Genomic DNA, 17,590 nt, shown 5'->3' on the forward strand with positions numbered 1-17,590 from the left:
AGCCCAATGTAGCCCAAAGATGGCCACCAGAGACAAAAAAAAACAAATGTAGCCCAAATATCAGCCAGATGTAGCCCAACTATAGCCCAGTGACAGAATGTCCCAGAGTGTTCTAAAGAACAACTAGAGCACTAACAGTCTTACTTATGACAAAAGTATGGCACACCTGAAGTCATCTTGATTGGAATAAAGTGTTAACACTTAAAACATTTAATTTGCAAAGGAACAAAATGAGGGGGTTCATTTTGCCATAGAAATTATGATTAGTGCTGAAGAAAGAAAAATTAGGGCACATTTTGAGTGACTTCTCAAATCCTCTTATATTTCATTAAAAAAATTCTGATATGCAGTCTCCCAAGATGGCCACCAGAGACAAAAGAGCCCAGATGTAGCCCAAATATCAGCCAGATGTAGCCCAACTATAGCCCAATGACAGAATGTCCCAGAGTGTTCTAAAGAACAACTAGAACGCTAACAGTCTTACTTATGACAAAAGTATGGCACACCTGAAGTCATCTTGATTGGAATAAAGTGGTAACACTTAATACATTTAATTTGAAAAGGAACAAAATGAGGGGTTTCATTTTGCCATAGAAATGTTATATATATATATATATATATATATATGTATGTATATATATATAAATATATATATAGTTAGGATTTTTTTGAATAGGGATTTCTGAAAATTCTATGTTGAATAACTTTAGCGTTGATGGACGGAATTGGCTGAAATTTTCAGGAAAATGGCACATTTTGTTTCTGAGCGGCCCCTGAAAGTTTGGGGGGGTTTCGTCAAGCGGGGGCCGATAAAAAAGGGGGGTCCCAAAATGTGTTTTTAACATTGAGTTTTCCATAGGGCTGTTGGACTCACTTTTAGCTCGAACGGCTGAATGGATTTCTATGAAACTTGGCAAAATTGTAGAGACTGTTTGCCCGATGTGCCTTTGCTAGGTCTCAAGATATGTGCTCCAGTGGATTTTGAGAAATTAACGTTAAAAAAAATATATATATCTGTGACAGCGTCCCGGTTAGCGCCCCGGTTCGCGTACCAGACGCGTAACGGAACTTCGCGAGGAGAAGCGGATTGGCTCTCCGGTGACTGTCAACATTCTAAACAGTCCGGAGCGGCCGCCATCTTGTCTCTCGGTAGGATCGAGAGACAAGAGGTGGAAATAAATGAAGGGGGAAATGAATGAAAGGGGGCAAGGTAGACCCCTCCTGACCCCCTAGGATTGATGTGGGGGCTATTAAAGGGCCCCGCGGGGCAAAAAAATTAAATAAATTTTTTGGGGATTTTTCGCGGTGGAAGCGCTATCCGGTACATGAACCGGGTAGCTCACCGGTAGCGTAACGGGAGTCCGCCATCTTGTGTTTCGGACGAATTTAGTCACAAGATGGAGGATAAACAATGTTGGCAATGGGTATAAGGGGGCACGGGAGACATATCCTGACCCCCTAGGTTTTCTGAGGGTGGCTGAGGAGGCCCATATATGTAAAAAAAAAACGGTTAGCGCCCGGTCCGCGCACCGGGTAGCGTTCCGGAAAGCGTAACAAGGGGAAAACCAAGGGAAATATTAAAATAATATTTTAGAGTGCTTTGAGGTAGGGTAGCTCTGAATAGAGCTGTTGTGTTGTGTGGGTGATGTAAGTACCAACATGTAGGTACCAATGAAGAGTCTAAAATTCAATGTACACCGTCTCCTCTGTAGATATTTTGTATATTCTAATATGGGTTATTTAAATGTAAATGTGTGGAAAAGCACTTCATGCTTTAAAGCAATTGTATTTTTGAACTGATTGTTCTTTCCTCTTAGTCCTCCTCTTTGTTTTTTTTTCCCCACACTCTTCTTCAGCCTGATAGTTGATAAATTCGTTCCCTCAAAAAATGTATATACATAAAAAAATTATATTAAACACATATAAAATATATTTTTCCTTTAAAAGAAGAATGCATTTTACAGCTTTTGATATTTGCTATTAAAAAACCATTGAAATTCACTGAAAAAACCATAGGTTATAGACCATATATAGTTAGGAATTAGCATTTACAAAACCTTGAAAATTCACTGAAAAAACCTTAGGTTATAGACCATATATAGTTAGGAATTAGCATTTACAAAACCTTATTTTACTCACACAAAACCATTGAAATTCGCATATATAGTTAGTTGCACTAACTATATATCGCGCACCCGCAATCCACTGCTGATCATGTCATCATTCATGACATGGTCAGTGACATCACTGATGACATCTCAAATGACATCACTGATGACATCACTGATGACAACATCCAGTGACTGTATGTTTCTGTAAAGTTAAAATATGTCTTACATATTGAAGAATGAGTGGATGTATAAGTGTCTGGATGAAGGATTTAGTAGGTGCATGACTGACTGTATGAGTGAGTGATTAAATGTGTCTCACTGAGTGCATGGGTTAGTGACTAAACTGTCTTAATTTGTGCATCATTATGTCTGTTGTTCTGTAAACTGCTGCATGTGTTGATCAGTAGCTATATGAGTAACTATATGGGTTAATGATTGGTTGCCCAAGTATATGTATGGGAGACTGAGTGTGTGTGTGGGTGGCTGGGAGGTGTATGACTCTGTGCATAGATGTGTGAGCAGTTGATTCACTAGATGTATGGGTTCAAAAGTGCATGTGGAAACAGCTGTATGGGCGGTTGACTGTGTGCATGAGTGTATTGGTGAGTGAATGGATATCTCAGTGCTACATGTCAAAGTAAGTACATATGTAAAACACAGTACATGTGAGAGTTGACATATATAAATAACTGTGCATAAGAGCCAGTGAATGTGTGAGTGGCTGTATGGATCATTGTGAACTTGTATCAGGGATTGTATAAGAGAGTAAGTATCTGTTAGTATATGTTTGAATAAGTATGGTGTGTATAACTGTATAGTTGAGGAAATGGAGGTGTGATTGATTCTTTGCATGACTGACTAGGTGTGTGAGTAACTCCATGGATGAGTGACAGTCTGTGAGTGTCTGTTTACACTGAGTGTATCTAAGGTTATATTAGAGTCTGAAGAGTTTCATCGTATTATCAGATGAATGATGTCATCAGTGATGTGATCAGTAATGTCAAATGAGATGTCATCAGTGATGTCATCAGTGATGTCATCAGTGATGTCATCAGTGATGTCATTTGAGATGTCATCAGTGATGTCATCAGTGATGTCATCAGTGATGTCATCAGTGATGTCATTTGAGATGTCATCAGTGATGTCATCAGTGGTGTCATTTGAGATGTCATCAGTGATGTCATCCGTGATGTCATCAGTGATGTCATCAGTGATGTCATCAGTGATGTCACTGACCATGTCATGAATGATGTAATATGTGACATGATCAGCAGTGGATTGCGGGTGCGCGATATATAGTTAGTGCAACTAACTATATATGCGAATTTCAATGGTTTTGTGTGAGTAAAATAAGGTTTTGTAAATGCTAATTCCTAACTATATATGGTCTATAACTTATGTTTTTTTCAGTGAATATATATATATATATATATATATATATATATATATATATATATATATATATATATATATATATACATATATATATACATCACACAGGTTGCCCTCAAAGAAAATGCCACAATCTGGAGAGGTAACTCCGTTTATTCGTGGGCTGCAGAAACATCAGTATCTCACATCCCCAATGCAGTCTCTTTGCCATACGCGTTTCAGAAGACTCTGCTTCCTTGTTCACTGGCAGAAAAATGAAGTCACGGCTGCCGTTTAGGGAGCACCTGATAAATAACTCAAAGTCCCGCCTCCTTTAGGCGTGTGCCTCATGGCCTCTTGGTCTTTGAAGTCCCATTTACAACCTCAGTGGGTGCGGCCGTATTTACATAGTCTCTTACCCAAGTGGGTTGCCTGGGAAAGGAAAAACCGGCATGACTGCAATTCTGTAATCCCACGAAAATGGGCTCTCCATCCTCACAGCTCCCCGGATGTCCAGCGCTGCAGGGCTGCTCATGAGCAGCAGGGCGTTTCCGCGGCTAGGCTAGCCGCTATTCAATACATCACACAGGTTGCCCTCAAAGAAAACGCCACAATCTGGAGAGGTAACTCCGTTTATTCGTGGGCTGCAGAAACATCAGTATCTCACATCCCCAATGCAGTCTCTTTGCCATACGCGTTTCAGAAGACTCTGCTTCCTTGTTCACTGACAGAAAAATGAAGTCACGGCTGCCGTTTAGGGAGCACCTGATAAATAACTCAAAGTCCCGCCTCCTTTAGGCGTGTGCCTCATGGCCTCTTGGTCTTTGAAGTCCCATTTACAACCTCAGTGGGTGCAGCCGTATTTACATAGTCTCTTACCCAAGTGGGTTGCCTGGGAATGGAAAAACCGGCATGACTGCAATTCTGTAATCCCACGAAAATGGGCTCTCCATCCTCACAGCTCCCCGGATGTCCAGCGCTGCAGGGCTGCTCATGAGCAGCAGGGCGTTTCCGCGGCTAGGCTAGCCGCTATTCAATACATCACACAGGTTGCCCTCAAAGAAAACGCCACAATCTGGAGAGGTAACTCCGTTTATTCGTGGGCTGCAGAATCATCAGTATCTCACATCCCCAATGTAGTCTCTTTGCCATACGCGTTTCAGAAGACTCTGCTTCCTTGTTCACTGGCAGAAAAATGAAATCACGGCTGCCGTTTAGGGAGCACCTGATAAATAACTCAAAGTCCCGCCTCCTTTAGGCGTGTGCCTCATGGCCTCTTGGTCTTTGAAGTCCCATTTACAACCTCAGTGGGTGCGGCCATATTTACATAGTCTCTTACCCAAGTGGGTTGCCTGGGAATGGAAAAACCGGCATGACTGCAATTCTGTAATCCCACGAAAATGGGCTCTCCATCCTCACAGCTCCCCGGATGTCCAGCGCTGCAGGGCTGCTCATGAGCAGCAGGGCGTTTCCGCGGCTAGGCTAGCCGCTATTCAATACATCACACAGGTTGCCCTCAAAGAAAACGCCACAATCTGGAGAGGTAACTCCGTTTATTCGTGGGCTGCAGAAACATCAGTATCTCACATCCCCAATGCAGTCTCTTTGCCATACGCGTTTCAGAAGACTCTGCTTCCTTGTTCACTGGCAGAAAAATGAAGTCACGGCTGCCGTTTAGGGAGCACCTGATAAATAACTCAAAGTCCCGCCTCCTTTAGGCGTGTGCCTCATGGCCTCTTGGTCTTTGAAGTCCCATTTACAACCTCAGTGGGTGCGGCCGTATTTACATAGTCTCTTACCCAAGTGGGTTGCCTGGGAATGGAAAAACCGGCATGACTGCAATTCTGTAATCCCATGAAAATGGGCTCTCCATCCTCACAGCTCCCCGGATGTCCAGCGCTGCAGGGCTGCTCATGAGCAGCAGGGCGTTTCCGCGGCTAGGCTAGCCGCTATTCAATACATCACACAGGTTGCCCTCAAAGAAAACGCCACAATCTGGAGAGGTAACTCCGTTTATTCGTGGGCTGCAGAAACATCAGTATCTCACATCCCCAATGCAGTCTCTTTGCCATACGCGTTTCAGAAGACTCTGCTTCCTTGTTCACTGGCAGAAAAATGAAGTCACGGCTGCCGTTTAGGGAGCACCTGATAAATAACTCAAAGTCCCGCCTCCTTTAGGCGTGTGCCTCAAGGCCTCTTGGTCTTTGAAGTCTCATTTACAACCTCAGTGGGTGCGGCCGTATTTACATAGTCTCTTACCCAAGTGGGTTGCCTGGGAATGGAAAAACCGGCATGACTGCAATTCTGTAATCCCACGAAAATGGGCTCTCCATCCTCACAGCTCCCCGGATGTCCAGCGCTGCAGGGCTGCTCATGAGCAGCAGGGCGTTTCCGCGGCTAGGCTAGCCGCTATTCAATACATCACACAGGTTGCCCTCAAAGAAAACGCCACAATCTGGAGAGGTAACTCTGTTTATTCGTGGGCTGCAGAAACATCAGTATCTCACATCCCCAATGCAGTCTCTTTGCCATACGCGTTTCAGAAGACTCTGCTTCCTTGTTCACTGGCAGAAAAATGAAGTCACGGCTGCCGTTTAGGGAGCACCTGATAAATAACTCAAAGTCCCGCCTCCTTTAGGCGTGTGCCTCATGGCCTCTTGGTCTTTGAAGTCCCATTTACAACCTCAGTGGGTGCGGCCGTATTTACATAGTCTCTTACCCAAGTGGGTTGCCTGGGAATGGAAAAACCGGCATGACTGCAATTCTGTAATCCCATGAAAATGGGCTCTCCATCCTCACAGCTCCCCGGATGTCCAGCGCTGCAGGGCTGCTCATGAGCAGCAGGGCGTTTCCGCGGCTAGGCTAGCCGCTATTCAATACATCACACAGGTTGCCCTCAAAGAAAACGCCACAATCTGGAGAGGTAACTCCGTTTATTCGTGGGCTGCAGAAACATCAGTATCTCACATCCCCAATGCAGTCTCTTTGCCATACGCGTTTCAGAAGACTCTGCTTCCTTGTTCACTGGCAGAAAAATGAAGTCACGGCTGCCGTTTAGGGAGCACCTGATAAATAACTCAAAGTCCCGCCTCCTTTAGGCGTGTGCCTCAAGGCCTCTTGGTCTTTGAAGTCTCATTTACAACCTCAGTGGGTGCGGCCGTATTTACATAGTCTCTTACCCAAGTGGGTTGCCTGGGAATGGAAAAACCGGCATGACTGCAATTCTGTAATCCCACGAAAATGGGCTCTCCATCCTCACAGCTCCCCGGATGTCCAGCGCTGCAGGGCTGCTCATGAGCAGCAGGGCGTTTCCGCGGCTAGGCTAGCCGCTATTCAATACATCACACAGGTTGCCCTCAAAGAAAACGCCACAATCTGGAGAGGTAACTCCGTTTATTCGTGGGCTGCAGAAACATCAGTATCTCACATCCCCAATGCAGTCTCTTTGCCATACGCGTTTCAGAAGACTCTGCTTCCTTGTTCACTGGCAGAAAAATGAAGTCACGGCTGCCGTTTAGGGAGCACCTGATAAATAACTCAAAGTCCCGCCTCCTTTAGGCGTGTGCCTCATGGCCTCTTGGTCTTTGAAGTCCCATTTACAACCTCAGTGGGTGCGGCCGTATTTACATAGTCTCTTACCCAAGTGGGTTGCCTGGGAATGGAAAAACCTGCATGACTGCAATTCTGTAATCCCACGAAAATGGGCTCTCCATCCTCACAGCTCCCCGGATGTCCAGCGCTGCAGGGCTGCTCATGAGCAGCAGGGCGTTTCCGCGGCTAGGCTAGCCGCTATTCAATACATCACACAGGTTGCCCTCAAAGAAAACGCCACAATCTGGAGAGGTAACTCCGTTTATTCGTGGGCTGCAGAAACATCAGTATCTCACATCCCCAATGCAGTCTCTTTGCCATACGCGTTTCAGAAGACTCTGCTTCCTTGTTCACTGGCAGAAAAATGAAGTCACGGCTGCCGTTTAGGGAGCACCTGATAAATAACTCAAAGTCCCGCCTCCTTTAGGCGTGTGCCTCATGACCTCTTGGTCTTTGAAGTCCCATTTACAACCTCAGTGGGTGCGGCCGTATTTACATAGTCTCTTACCCAAGTGGGTTGCCTGGGAATGGAAAAACCGGCATGACTGCAATTCTGTAATCCCACGAAAATGGGCTCTCCATCCTCACAGCTCCCCGGATGTCCAGCGCTGCAGGGCTGCTCATGAGCAGCAGGGCGTTTCCGCGGCTAGGCTAGCCGCTATTCAATACATCACACAGGTTGCCCTCAAAGAAAACGCCACAATCTGGAGAGGTAACTCCGTTTATTCGTGGGCTGCAGAAACATCATTATCTCACATCCCCAATGCAGTCTCTTTGCCATACGCGTTTCAGAAGACTCTGCTTCCTTGTTCACTGACAGAAAAATGAAGTCACGGCTGCCGTTTAGGGAGCACCTGATAAATAACTCAAAGTCCCGCCTCCTTTAGGCGTGTGCCTCATGGCCTCTTGGTCTTTGAAGTCCCATTTACAACCTCAGTGGGTGCGGCCGTATTTACATAGTCTCTTACCCAAGTGGGTTGCCTGGGAATGGAAAAACCGGCATGACTGCAATTCTGTAATCCCACGAAAATGGGCTCTCCATCCTCACAGCTCCCCGGATGTCCAGCGCTGCAGGGCTGCTCATGAGCAGCAGGGCGTTTCCGCGGCTAGGCTAGCCGCTATTCAATACATCACACAGGTTGCCCTCAAAGAAAACGCCACAATCTGGAGAGGTAACTCCGTTTATTCGTGGGCTGCAGAAACATCAGTATCTCACATCCCCAATGCAGTCTCTTTGCCATACGCGTTTCAGAAGACTCTGCTTCCTTGTTCACTGGCAGAAAAATGAAGTCACGGCTGCCGTTTAGGGAGCACCTGATAAATAACTCAAAGTCCCGCCTCCTTTAGGCGTGTGCCTCATGGCCCTTTGGTCTTTGAAGTCCCATTTACAACCTCAGTGGGTGCGGCCGTATTTACATAGTCTCTTACCCAAGTGGGTTGCCTGGGAATGGAAAAACCGGCATGACTGCAATTCTGTAATCCCACGAAAATGGGCTCTCCATCCTCACAGCTCCCCGGATGTCCAGCGCTGCAGGGCTGCTCATGAGCAGCAGGGCGTTTCCGCGGCTAGGCTAGCCGCTATTCAATACATCACACAGGTTGCCCTCAAAGAAAACGCCACAATCTGGAGAGGTAACTCCGTTTATTCGTGGGCTGCAGAAACATCAGTATCTCACATCCCCAATGCAGTCTCTTTGCCATACGCGTTTCAGAAGACTCTGCTTCCTTGTTCACTGGCAGAAAAATGAAGTCATGGCTGCCGTTTAGGGAGCACCTGATAAATAACTCAAAGTCCCGCCTCCTTTAGGCGTGTGCCTCATGGCCTCTTGGTCTTTGAAGTCCCATTTACAACCTCAGTGGGTGCGGCCGTATTTACATAGTCTCTTACCCAAGTGGGTTGCCTGGGAATGGAAAAACCGGCATGACTGCAATTCTGTAATCCCACGAAAATGGGCTCTCCATCCTCACAGCTCCCCGGATGTCCAGCGCTGCAGGGCTGCTCATGAGCAGCAGGGCGTTTCCGCGGCTAGGCTAGCCGCTATTCAATACATCACACAGGTTGCCCTCAAAGAAAACGCCACAATCTGGAGAGGTAACTCCGTTTATTCGTGGGCTGCAGATACATCAGTATCTCACATCCCCAATGCAGTCTCTTTGCCATACGCGTTTCAGAAGACTCTGCTTCCTTGTTCACTGGCAGAAAAATGAAGTCACGGCTGCCGTTTAGGGAGCACCTGATAAATAACTCAAAGTCCCGCCTCCTTTAGGCGTGTGCCTCATGGCCTCTTGGTCTTTGAAGTCCCATTTACAACCTCAGTGGGTGTGGCCGTATTTACATAGTCTCTTACCCAAGTGGGTTGCCTGGGAATGGAAAAACCGGCATGACTGCAATTCTGTAATCCCACGAAAATGGGCTCTCCATCCTCACAGCTCCCGGATGTCCAGCGCTGCAGGGCTGCTCATGAGCAGCAGGGCGTTTCCGCGGCTAGGCTAGCCGCTATTCAATACATCACACAGGTTGCCCTCAAAGAAAACGCCACAATCTGGAGAGGTAACTCCGTTTATTCGTGGGCTGCAGAAACATCAGTATCTCACATCCCCAATGCAGTCTCTTTGCCATACGCGTTTCAGAAGACTCTGCTTCCTTGTTCACTGGCAGAAAAATGAAGTCACGGCTGCCGTTTAGGGAGCACCTGATAAATAACTCAAAGTCCCGCCTCCTTTAGGCGTGTGCCTCATGGCCTCTTGGTCTTTGAAGTCCCATTTACAACCTCAGTGGGTGCGGCCGTATTTACATAGTCTCTTGCCCAAGTGGGTTGCCTGGGAATGGAAAAACCGGCATGACTGCAATTCTGTAATCCCACGAAAATGGGCTCTCCATCCTCACAGCTCCCCGGATGTCCAGCGCTGCAGGGCTGCTCATGAGCAGCAGGGCGTTTCCGCAGCTAGGCTAGCCGCTATTCAATACATCACACAGGTTGCCCTCAAAGAAAACGCCACAATCTGGAGAGGTAACTCCGTTTATTCGTGGGCTGGAGAAACATCAGTATCTCACATCCCCAATGCAGTCTCTTTGCCATACGCGTTTCAGAAGACTCTGCTTCCTTGTTCACTGGCAGAAAAATGAAGTCACGGCTGCCGTTTAGGGAGCACCTGATAAATAACTCAAAGTCCCGCCTCCTTTAGGCGTGTGCCTCATGGCCTCTTGGTCTTTGAAGTCCCATTTACAACCTCAGTGGGTGCGGCCGTATTTACATAGTCTCTTACCCAAGTGGGTTGCCTGGGAATGGAAAAACCGGCATGACTGCAATTCTGTAATCCCACGAAAATGGGCTCTCCATCCTCACAGCTCCCCGGATGTCCAGCGCTGCAGGGCTGCTCATGAGCAGCAGGGCGTTTCCGCGGCTAGGCTAGCCGCTATTCAATACATCACACAGGTTGCCCTCAAAGAAAACGCCACAATCTGGAGAGGTAACTCCGTTTATTCGTGGGCTGCAGAAACATCATTATCTCACATCCCCAATGCAGTCTCTTTGCCATACGCGTTTCAGAAGACTCTGCTTCCTTGTTCACTGACAGAAAAATGAAGTCACGGCTGCCGTTTAGGGAGCACCTGATAAATAACTCAAAGTCCCGCCTCCTTTAGGCGTGTGCCTCATGGCCTCTTGGTCTTTGAAGTCCCATTTACAACCTCAGTGGGTGCGGCCGTATTTACATAGTCTCTTACCCAAGTGGGTTGCCTGGGAATGGAAAAACCGGCATGACTGCAATTCTGTAATCCCACGAAAATGGGCTCTCCATCCTCACAGCTCCCCGGATGTCCAGCGCTGCAGGGCTGCTCATGAGCAGCAGGGCGTTTCCGCGGCTAGGCTAGCCGCTATTCAATACATCACACAGGTTGCCCTCAAAGAAAATGCCACAATCTGGAGAGGTAACTCCGTTTATTCGTGGGCTGCAGAAACATCAGTATCTCACATCCCCAATGCAGTCTCTTTGCCATACGCGTTTCAGAAGACTCTGCTTCCTTGTTCACTGGCAGAAAAATGAAGTCACGGCTGCCGTTTAGGGAGCACCTGATAAATAACTCAAAGTCCCGCCTCCTTTAGGCGTGTGCCTCATGGCCTCTTGGTCTTTGAAGTCCCATTTACAACCTCAGTGGGTGCGGCCGTATTTACATAGTCTCTTACCCAAGTGGGTTGCCTGGGAATGGAAAAACCGGCATGACTGCAATTCTGTAATCCCACGAAAATGGGCTCTCCATCCTCACAGCTCCCCGGATGTCCAGCGCTGCAGGGCTGCTCATGAGCAGCAGGGCGTTTCCGCGGCTAGGCTAGCCGCTATTCAATACATCACACAGGTTGCCCTCAAAGAAAACGCCACAATCTGGAGAGGTAACTCCGTTTATTCGTGGGCTGCAGAAACATCAGTATCTCACATCCCCAATGCAGTCTCTTTGCCATACGCGTTTCAGAAGACTCTGCTTCCTTGTTCACTGGCAGAAAAATGAAGTCACGGCTGCCGTTTAGGGAGCACCTGATAAATAACTCAAAGTCCCGCCTCCTTTAGGCGTGTGCCTCATGGCCTCTTGGTCTTTGAAGTCCCATTTACAACCTCAGTGGGTGCGGCCGTATTTACATAGTCTCTTACCCAAGTGGGTTGCCTGGGAATGGAAAAACCGGCATGACTGCAATTCTGTAATCCCACGAAAATGGGCTCTCCATCCTCACAGCTCCCCGGATGTCCAGCGCTGCAGGGCTGCTCATGAGCAGCAGGGCGTTTCCGCGGCTAGGCTAGCCGCTATTCAATACATCACACAGGTTGCCCTCAAAGAAAACGCCACAATCTGGAGAGGTAACTCCGTTTATTCGTGGGCTGCAGAAACATCAGTATCTCACATCCCCAATGCAGTCTCTTTGCCATACGCGTTTCAGAAGACTCTGCTTCCTTGTTCACTGGCAGAAAAATGAAGTCACGGCTGCCGTTTAGGGAGCACCTGATAAATAACTCAAAGTCCCGCCTCCTTTAGGCGTGTGCCTCATGGCCTCTTGGTCTTTGAAGTCCCATTTACAACCTCAGTGGGTGCGGCCGTATTTACATAGTCTCTTGCCCAAGTGGGTTGCCTGGGAATGGAAAAACCGGCATGACTGCAATTCTGTAATCCCACGAAAATGGGCTCTCCATCCTCACAGCTCCCCGGATGTCCAGCGCTGCAGGGCTGCTCATAAGCAGCAGGGCGTTTCCGCGGCTAGGCTAGCCGCTATTCAATACATCACACAGGTTGCCCTCAAAGAAAACGCCACAATCTGGAGAGGTAACTCCGTTTATTCGTGGGCTGCAGAAACATCAGTATCTCACATCCCCAATGCAGTCTCTTTGCCATACGCGTTTCAGAAGACTCTGCTTCCTTGTTCATTGGCAGAAAAATGAAGTCACGGCTGCCGTTTAGGGAGCACCTGATAAATAACTCAAAGTCCCGCCTCCTTTAGGCGTGTGCCTCATGGCCTCTTGGTCTTTAAAGTCCCATTTACAACCTCAGTGGGTGCGGCCGTATTTACATAGTCTCTTACCCAAGTGGGTTGCCTGGGAATGGAAAAACCGGCATGACTGCAATTCTGTAATCCCACGAAAATGGGCTCTCCATCCTCACAGCTCCCCGGATGTCCAGCGCTGCAGGGCTGCTCATGAGCAGCAGGGCGTTTCCGCGGCTAGGCTAGCCGCTATTCAATACATCACACAGGTTGCCCTCAAAGAAAACGCCACAATCTGGAGAGGTAACTCCGTTTATTCGTGGGCTGCAGAAACATCAGTATCTCACATCCCCAATGCAGTCTCTTTGCCATACGCGTTTCAGAAGACTCTGCTTCCTTGTTCACTGGCAGAAAAATGACGTCACGGCTGCCGTTTAGGGAGCACCTGATAAATAACTCAAAGTCCCGCCTCCTTTAGGCGTGTGCCTCATGGCCTCTTGGTCTTTGAAGTCCCATTTACAACCTCAGTGGGTGCGGCCGTATTTACATAGTCTCTTACCCAAGTGGGTTGCCTGGGAATGGAAAAACCGGCATGACTGCAATTCTGTAATCCCACGAAAATGGGCTCTCCATCCTCACAGCTCCCCGGATGTCCAGCGCTGCAGGGCTGCTCATGAGCAGCAGGGCGTTTCCGCGGCTAGGCTAGACGCTATTCAATATATCACACAGGTTGCCCTCAAAGAAAACGCCACAATCTATTTATCAGGTGCTCCCTAAACGGCAGCCGTGACTTCATTTTTCTGCCAGTGAACAAGGAAGCAGAGTCTTCTGAAACGCGTATGGCAAAGAGACTGCATTGGGGATGTGAGATACTGATGTTTCTGCAGCCCACGAATAAACGGAGTTACCTCTCCAGATTGTGGCGTTTTCTTTGAGGGCAACCTGTGTGATGTATTGAATAGCGGCTAGCCTAGCCGCGGAAACGCCCTGCTGCTCATGAGCAGCCCTGCAGCGCTGGACATCCGGGGAGCTGTGAGGATGGAGAGCCCATTTTCGTGGGATTACAGAATTGCAGTCATGCCGGTTTTTCCATTCCCAGGCAACCCACTTGGGTAAGAGACTATGTAAATACGGCCGCACCCACTGAGGTTGTAAATGGGACTTCAAAGACCAAGAGGCCATGAGGCACACGCTTAAAGGAGGCGGGACTTTGAGTTATTTATCAGGTGCTCCCTAAACGGCAGCCGTGACTTCATTTTTCTGCCAGTGAACAAGGAAGCAGAGTCTTCTGAAACGCGTATGGCAAAGAGACTGCATTGGGGATGTGAGATACTGATGTTTCTGCAGCCCACGAATAAACGGAGTTACCTCTCCAGATTGTGGCGTTTTCTTTGAGGGCAACCTGTGTGATGTATATATATATATATATATATATATTGCTGTCCTGACCTTTAATAGAATACAGACATGTTGATGTATGTATCTGCAAAATTTACAAAAGAAAGTTGAAATTACTTTAGACTGCTAAAAAGCAATACTTATTTTGAAAACACTAGATTTACATATGTTAAATGTGTGTGCTATAAAAATTGTTTCTCCCCAGATTAGCTATGTTGCAGCACTTCCAATCCTAAGTGACAAAATCCAATTTCCATCATTCCTACGGACAGTGACAAGTGCTACCTTCCAGGTGGATGGCTTAATACAGATTTTGCTCCTCTTTGGATGGACGTGGATTGGAATTCTGGTTTCAAATAATGACCATGGTCTCCAAGGTAGTCAGATGCTTAGAAAGGAGGCTGCAAAGAATGACATATGCATTGAATTCTTTGAAACTCTGCCCACACAATCCAGCAGGGCATCCTTAGATCATGCCATTGATACTGTTAAAAGATCCACTGCTAGAGTGGTTGTATGCTACACATATGCAATAGATATAGCACCATTTCTAAAGGAGATATCTCTGAGATGGATCCCTGAAAAAATTTGGATCGGTATTACAAGCTGGGTTCCATCAAATTTTTTCTCATGGAGAGGCATGTGGCATATATTAAATGGCACTCTGGGACTGGCAGTGCACAGAGGAGACATCCCTGGACTCAAAGAGTTTCTGTACAATATTCACCCACTGAGAGACACAGAGGACATATTCATGAAGACTTTTTGGGAGCAGGCCTTCAGTTGCAAATGGATGAATGCATTTAATGGAACTAAATCTGGGGAAAAAGAAGACCAGCAGGTTCTCTGTAGTGGGACAGAACATCTTGAATCTCTTGATGCTTCGTTGTTGGAAGTGAATGATTTTCGGTTCTCTTTTTCAGCATACCAAGCTATCTATGCCATGGCCCAGGCATTACATGATCTGCTTCATTGTAAAGATCAAGAAGGTCCCCTCACCATTGGTACATGTGCAGATCCTAAAGATTTTCAGCCATGGCAGGTGAGGGCACTAATGTGTTGTGTACAGTTTTGCGTTTGTCATAGCTATGCTATCTATATAGTAATTTTTCTTAAAACACCCCTTAACTCATTCTCACAATCACTATAATCTGCTTACCTACAGTAGAGTACTGTGTTCTTAAATCTTTCTCTCTCTATAAGATATCTTTGGCCTCAAAATTTCATTACAGATTCCAAACAGCATAATGAATGTCCTTCCAACATTCTTCTACATCCCTTTTGAAGTCCCAAAATATTGTTTGCTTGCAGATTTTGCATTATGTGAAGAATGCACGAACACAGAGTTCGGCTGGCAGCGGGTTATATTTTGATGCATCTGGAGATTTCCGCTCATTCCTTGATTTGTTGTATTGGCACATTACATCCAATGAAACCAGAAGCTTTGTGACATTGGGGACCTACGACGTCAGTGCTCCCAACCACCTACGACTGGTCATTAACAAGAATGTCAGCATATGGGGTGGAAAATGGTCTCAGGTGAGAACCATGTTGATTAACTTTACAGAAAAACAACACTTTCAACACATTTGCAGAAGGCATTTCTGGAAAAACAACAGTTGCTCCTAAATGTAAAGACTAATCATTTATTACCAAGTAGCAAGTATTCCTCACCTGTCCTGAAGGGGAGTTGGAAACAAAGATGGGCAAATTATCTGTAGCTCGCACTTTACAAAGCAAGGAGAGACAGAGATTTACTCATGGTGGGTGCAGGACTAACAACTTAAAAACATTGTACATAATAAAATAAAGGCACTGTGGTCCCAAGCAAGTTTCTGGAAATAGTGAATATACATTAATTAAAAACACACAAAATGTTGAACAGTTAAAAATTTAAAGAAGTGTATAAGTATTGTCACTGTAAGGACTTAGGTCAATGTTAACCATTGAAAGTTTATGTGAAAAAAATCAAACATCCATCCGTGTGTTTCCATGTGTCTATGATGATAGACCAAGGTCGAAATGCAACATTTTACCCAAAGGGCAACAACCTAGCCTGCCATTGGGAGTTGAACTGTCTAACAAATGTTCTGGCACATTTAAGGGTTAACATTAAGATGAATTATATCCAGCGACATCTTCTCAACGATCAATTCAGTAACGTTTCCAGAAAGTTGGTGTCTGCGCACCCTTCTTGTGGTAGAACCGTACACACTCATTGGCACTCTGGTGAACATCCTGTGTAGAGTTTAAAAAAGCTGCCATCCTAAAGTTTGGGTCTTGAAGATTTTGGCCCTCTCAAAGATGGCTTCTACGGAAACGACCTCCCACGAGCCAGCACTAAAAATGTGCAGAAGGTTCCACACTTAGGGCATAATTATGAGAATTGTAAAAAAACACAGTTGATGGACAGAATGTAGAACAATGTCATACATTCACCCCAGTACAAGAATCTGGGCCTAAATCCATCGTTTTTTTGCACTCCACACCACCCTGGGTTAGACACTGGCTATATGCAAATCAGCTCTGACCCTGTGCCTCATGGGAACAGTCCAGTCCGAACTACCAAGCCATGTCTTTCCCAGACCAGAATCAAGCATCCAAGGACCGGTTTCTGGCTATCAGCCTTCATCAGCCTGGATAGCTTGACTCCAGTGGTGTGGAGAGCCTGGGACTTACGTCTGACCATACCCAGCCCACTCGGGGTGAAAATTGCAAAAAACACAGTTGATGGACAGAATGTAGAACAATGTCATACATTCACCCCAGTACAAGGATCTGAGCCTAAATCCATCGTTTTTTTGCACTCCACACCACCCTGGGTTAGACACTGGCTATATGCAAATCAGCTCTGACCCTGTGCCTCATGGGAACAGTCCAGTCCGAACTACCAAGCCATGTCTTTCCCAGACCGGAATCAAGCATCCAAGGACCGGTTTCTGGCTATCAGCCTGGATAGCTTGACTCCAGTGGTGTGGAGAGCCTGGGACTCACGTCTGAGCATACCCAGCCCACTCGGGGGGGAAATTGCAAAAAACACAGTTGATGGACAACCCAGGGTGGTGTGGAGTGCAAAAAAACGATGGATTTAGGCCCAGATCCTTGTACTGGGATGAATGTATGACTTTGTTCTTCATTCTGTCCATCAACTGTGTTTTTTGCAATTTTCACCCCGAATGGGCTGGGTATGCTCAGACGTGAGTCCCATGCTCTCCACACCACTGGAGTCAAGCTATCCAGGCTGATGAAGGCTGATAGCCAGAAACCGGTCCTTGGATGCTTGATTCCGGTCTGGGAAAGACATGGCTTGGAAGTTCGGACTGGACTGTTCCCATGAGGCACAGGGTCAGATCTGATTTGCATATAGCCAGTGTCTAACCCAGGGTGGTGGGGAGTGCAAAAAAACGATGGATTTAGGCCCAGATCCTTGTACTGGGATGAATGTATGACATTGTTCTACATTCTGTCCATCAACTGTGTTTTTTGCAATTTTCACCCCGAGTGGGCTGGGTATGCTCAGACGTGAGTACCATGCTCTCCACACCACTGGAGTCAAGCTATCCAGGCTGATGAAGGCTGATAGCCAGAAACCGGTCCTTGGATGCTTGATTCCGGTCTGGGAAGGACATATCTTGGTAGTTCGGACTGGAC

The 17,590-nt window shown here is 46.7% G+C and overlaps 1 protein-coding gene across 1 annotated transcript in view; it reads left to right on the top strand.

Annotated features, from left to right (window-relative positions):
* The window catches only part of LOC144783893 (extracellular calcium-sensing receptor-like), a 149,992-nt gene that overhangs the window by 97,348 nt on the left and 35,054 nt on the right, over positions 1-17,590 (top strand). The window contains exons 3-4 of the mRNA XM_078662635.1: positions 14,145-14,981; positions 15,251-15,478. Of these exons, the coding sequence (XP_078518761.1) occupies positions 14,145-14,981; positions 15,251-15,478 (1,065 nt within the window). The remainder of the gene's footprint in view (positions 1-14,144; positions 14,982-15,250; positions 15,479-17,590) is intronic.

This window comes from Lissotriton helveticus, chromosome 10 (assembly GCF_964261635.1).
Source record: "Lissotriton helveticus chromosome 10, aLisHel1.1, whole genome shotgun sequence".
In the NCBI taxonomy this organism is placed as follows: Eukaryota; Metazoa; Chordata; class Amphibia; order Caudata; family Salamandridae; genus Lissotriton; species Lissotriton helveticus.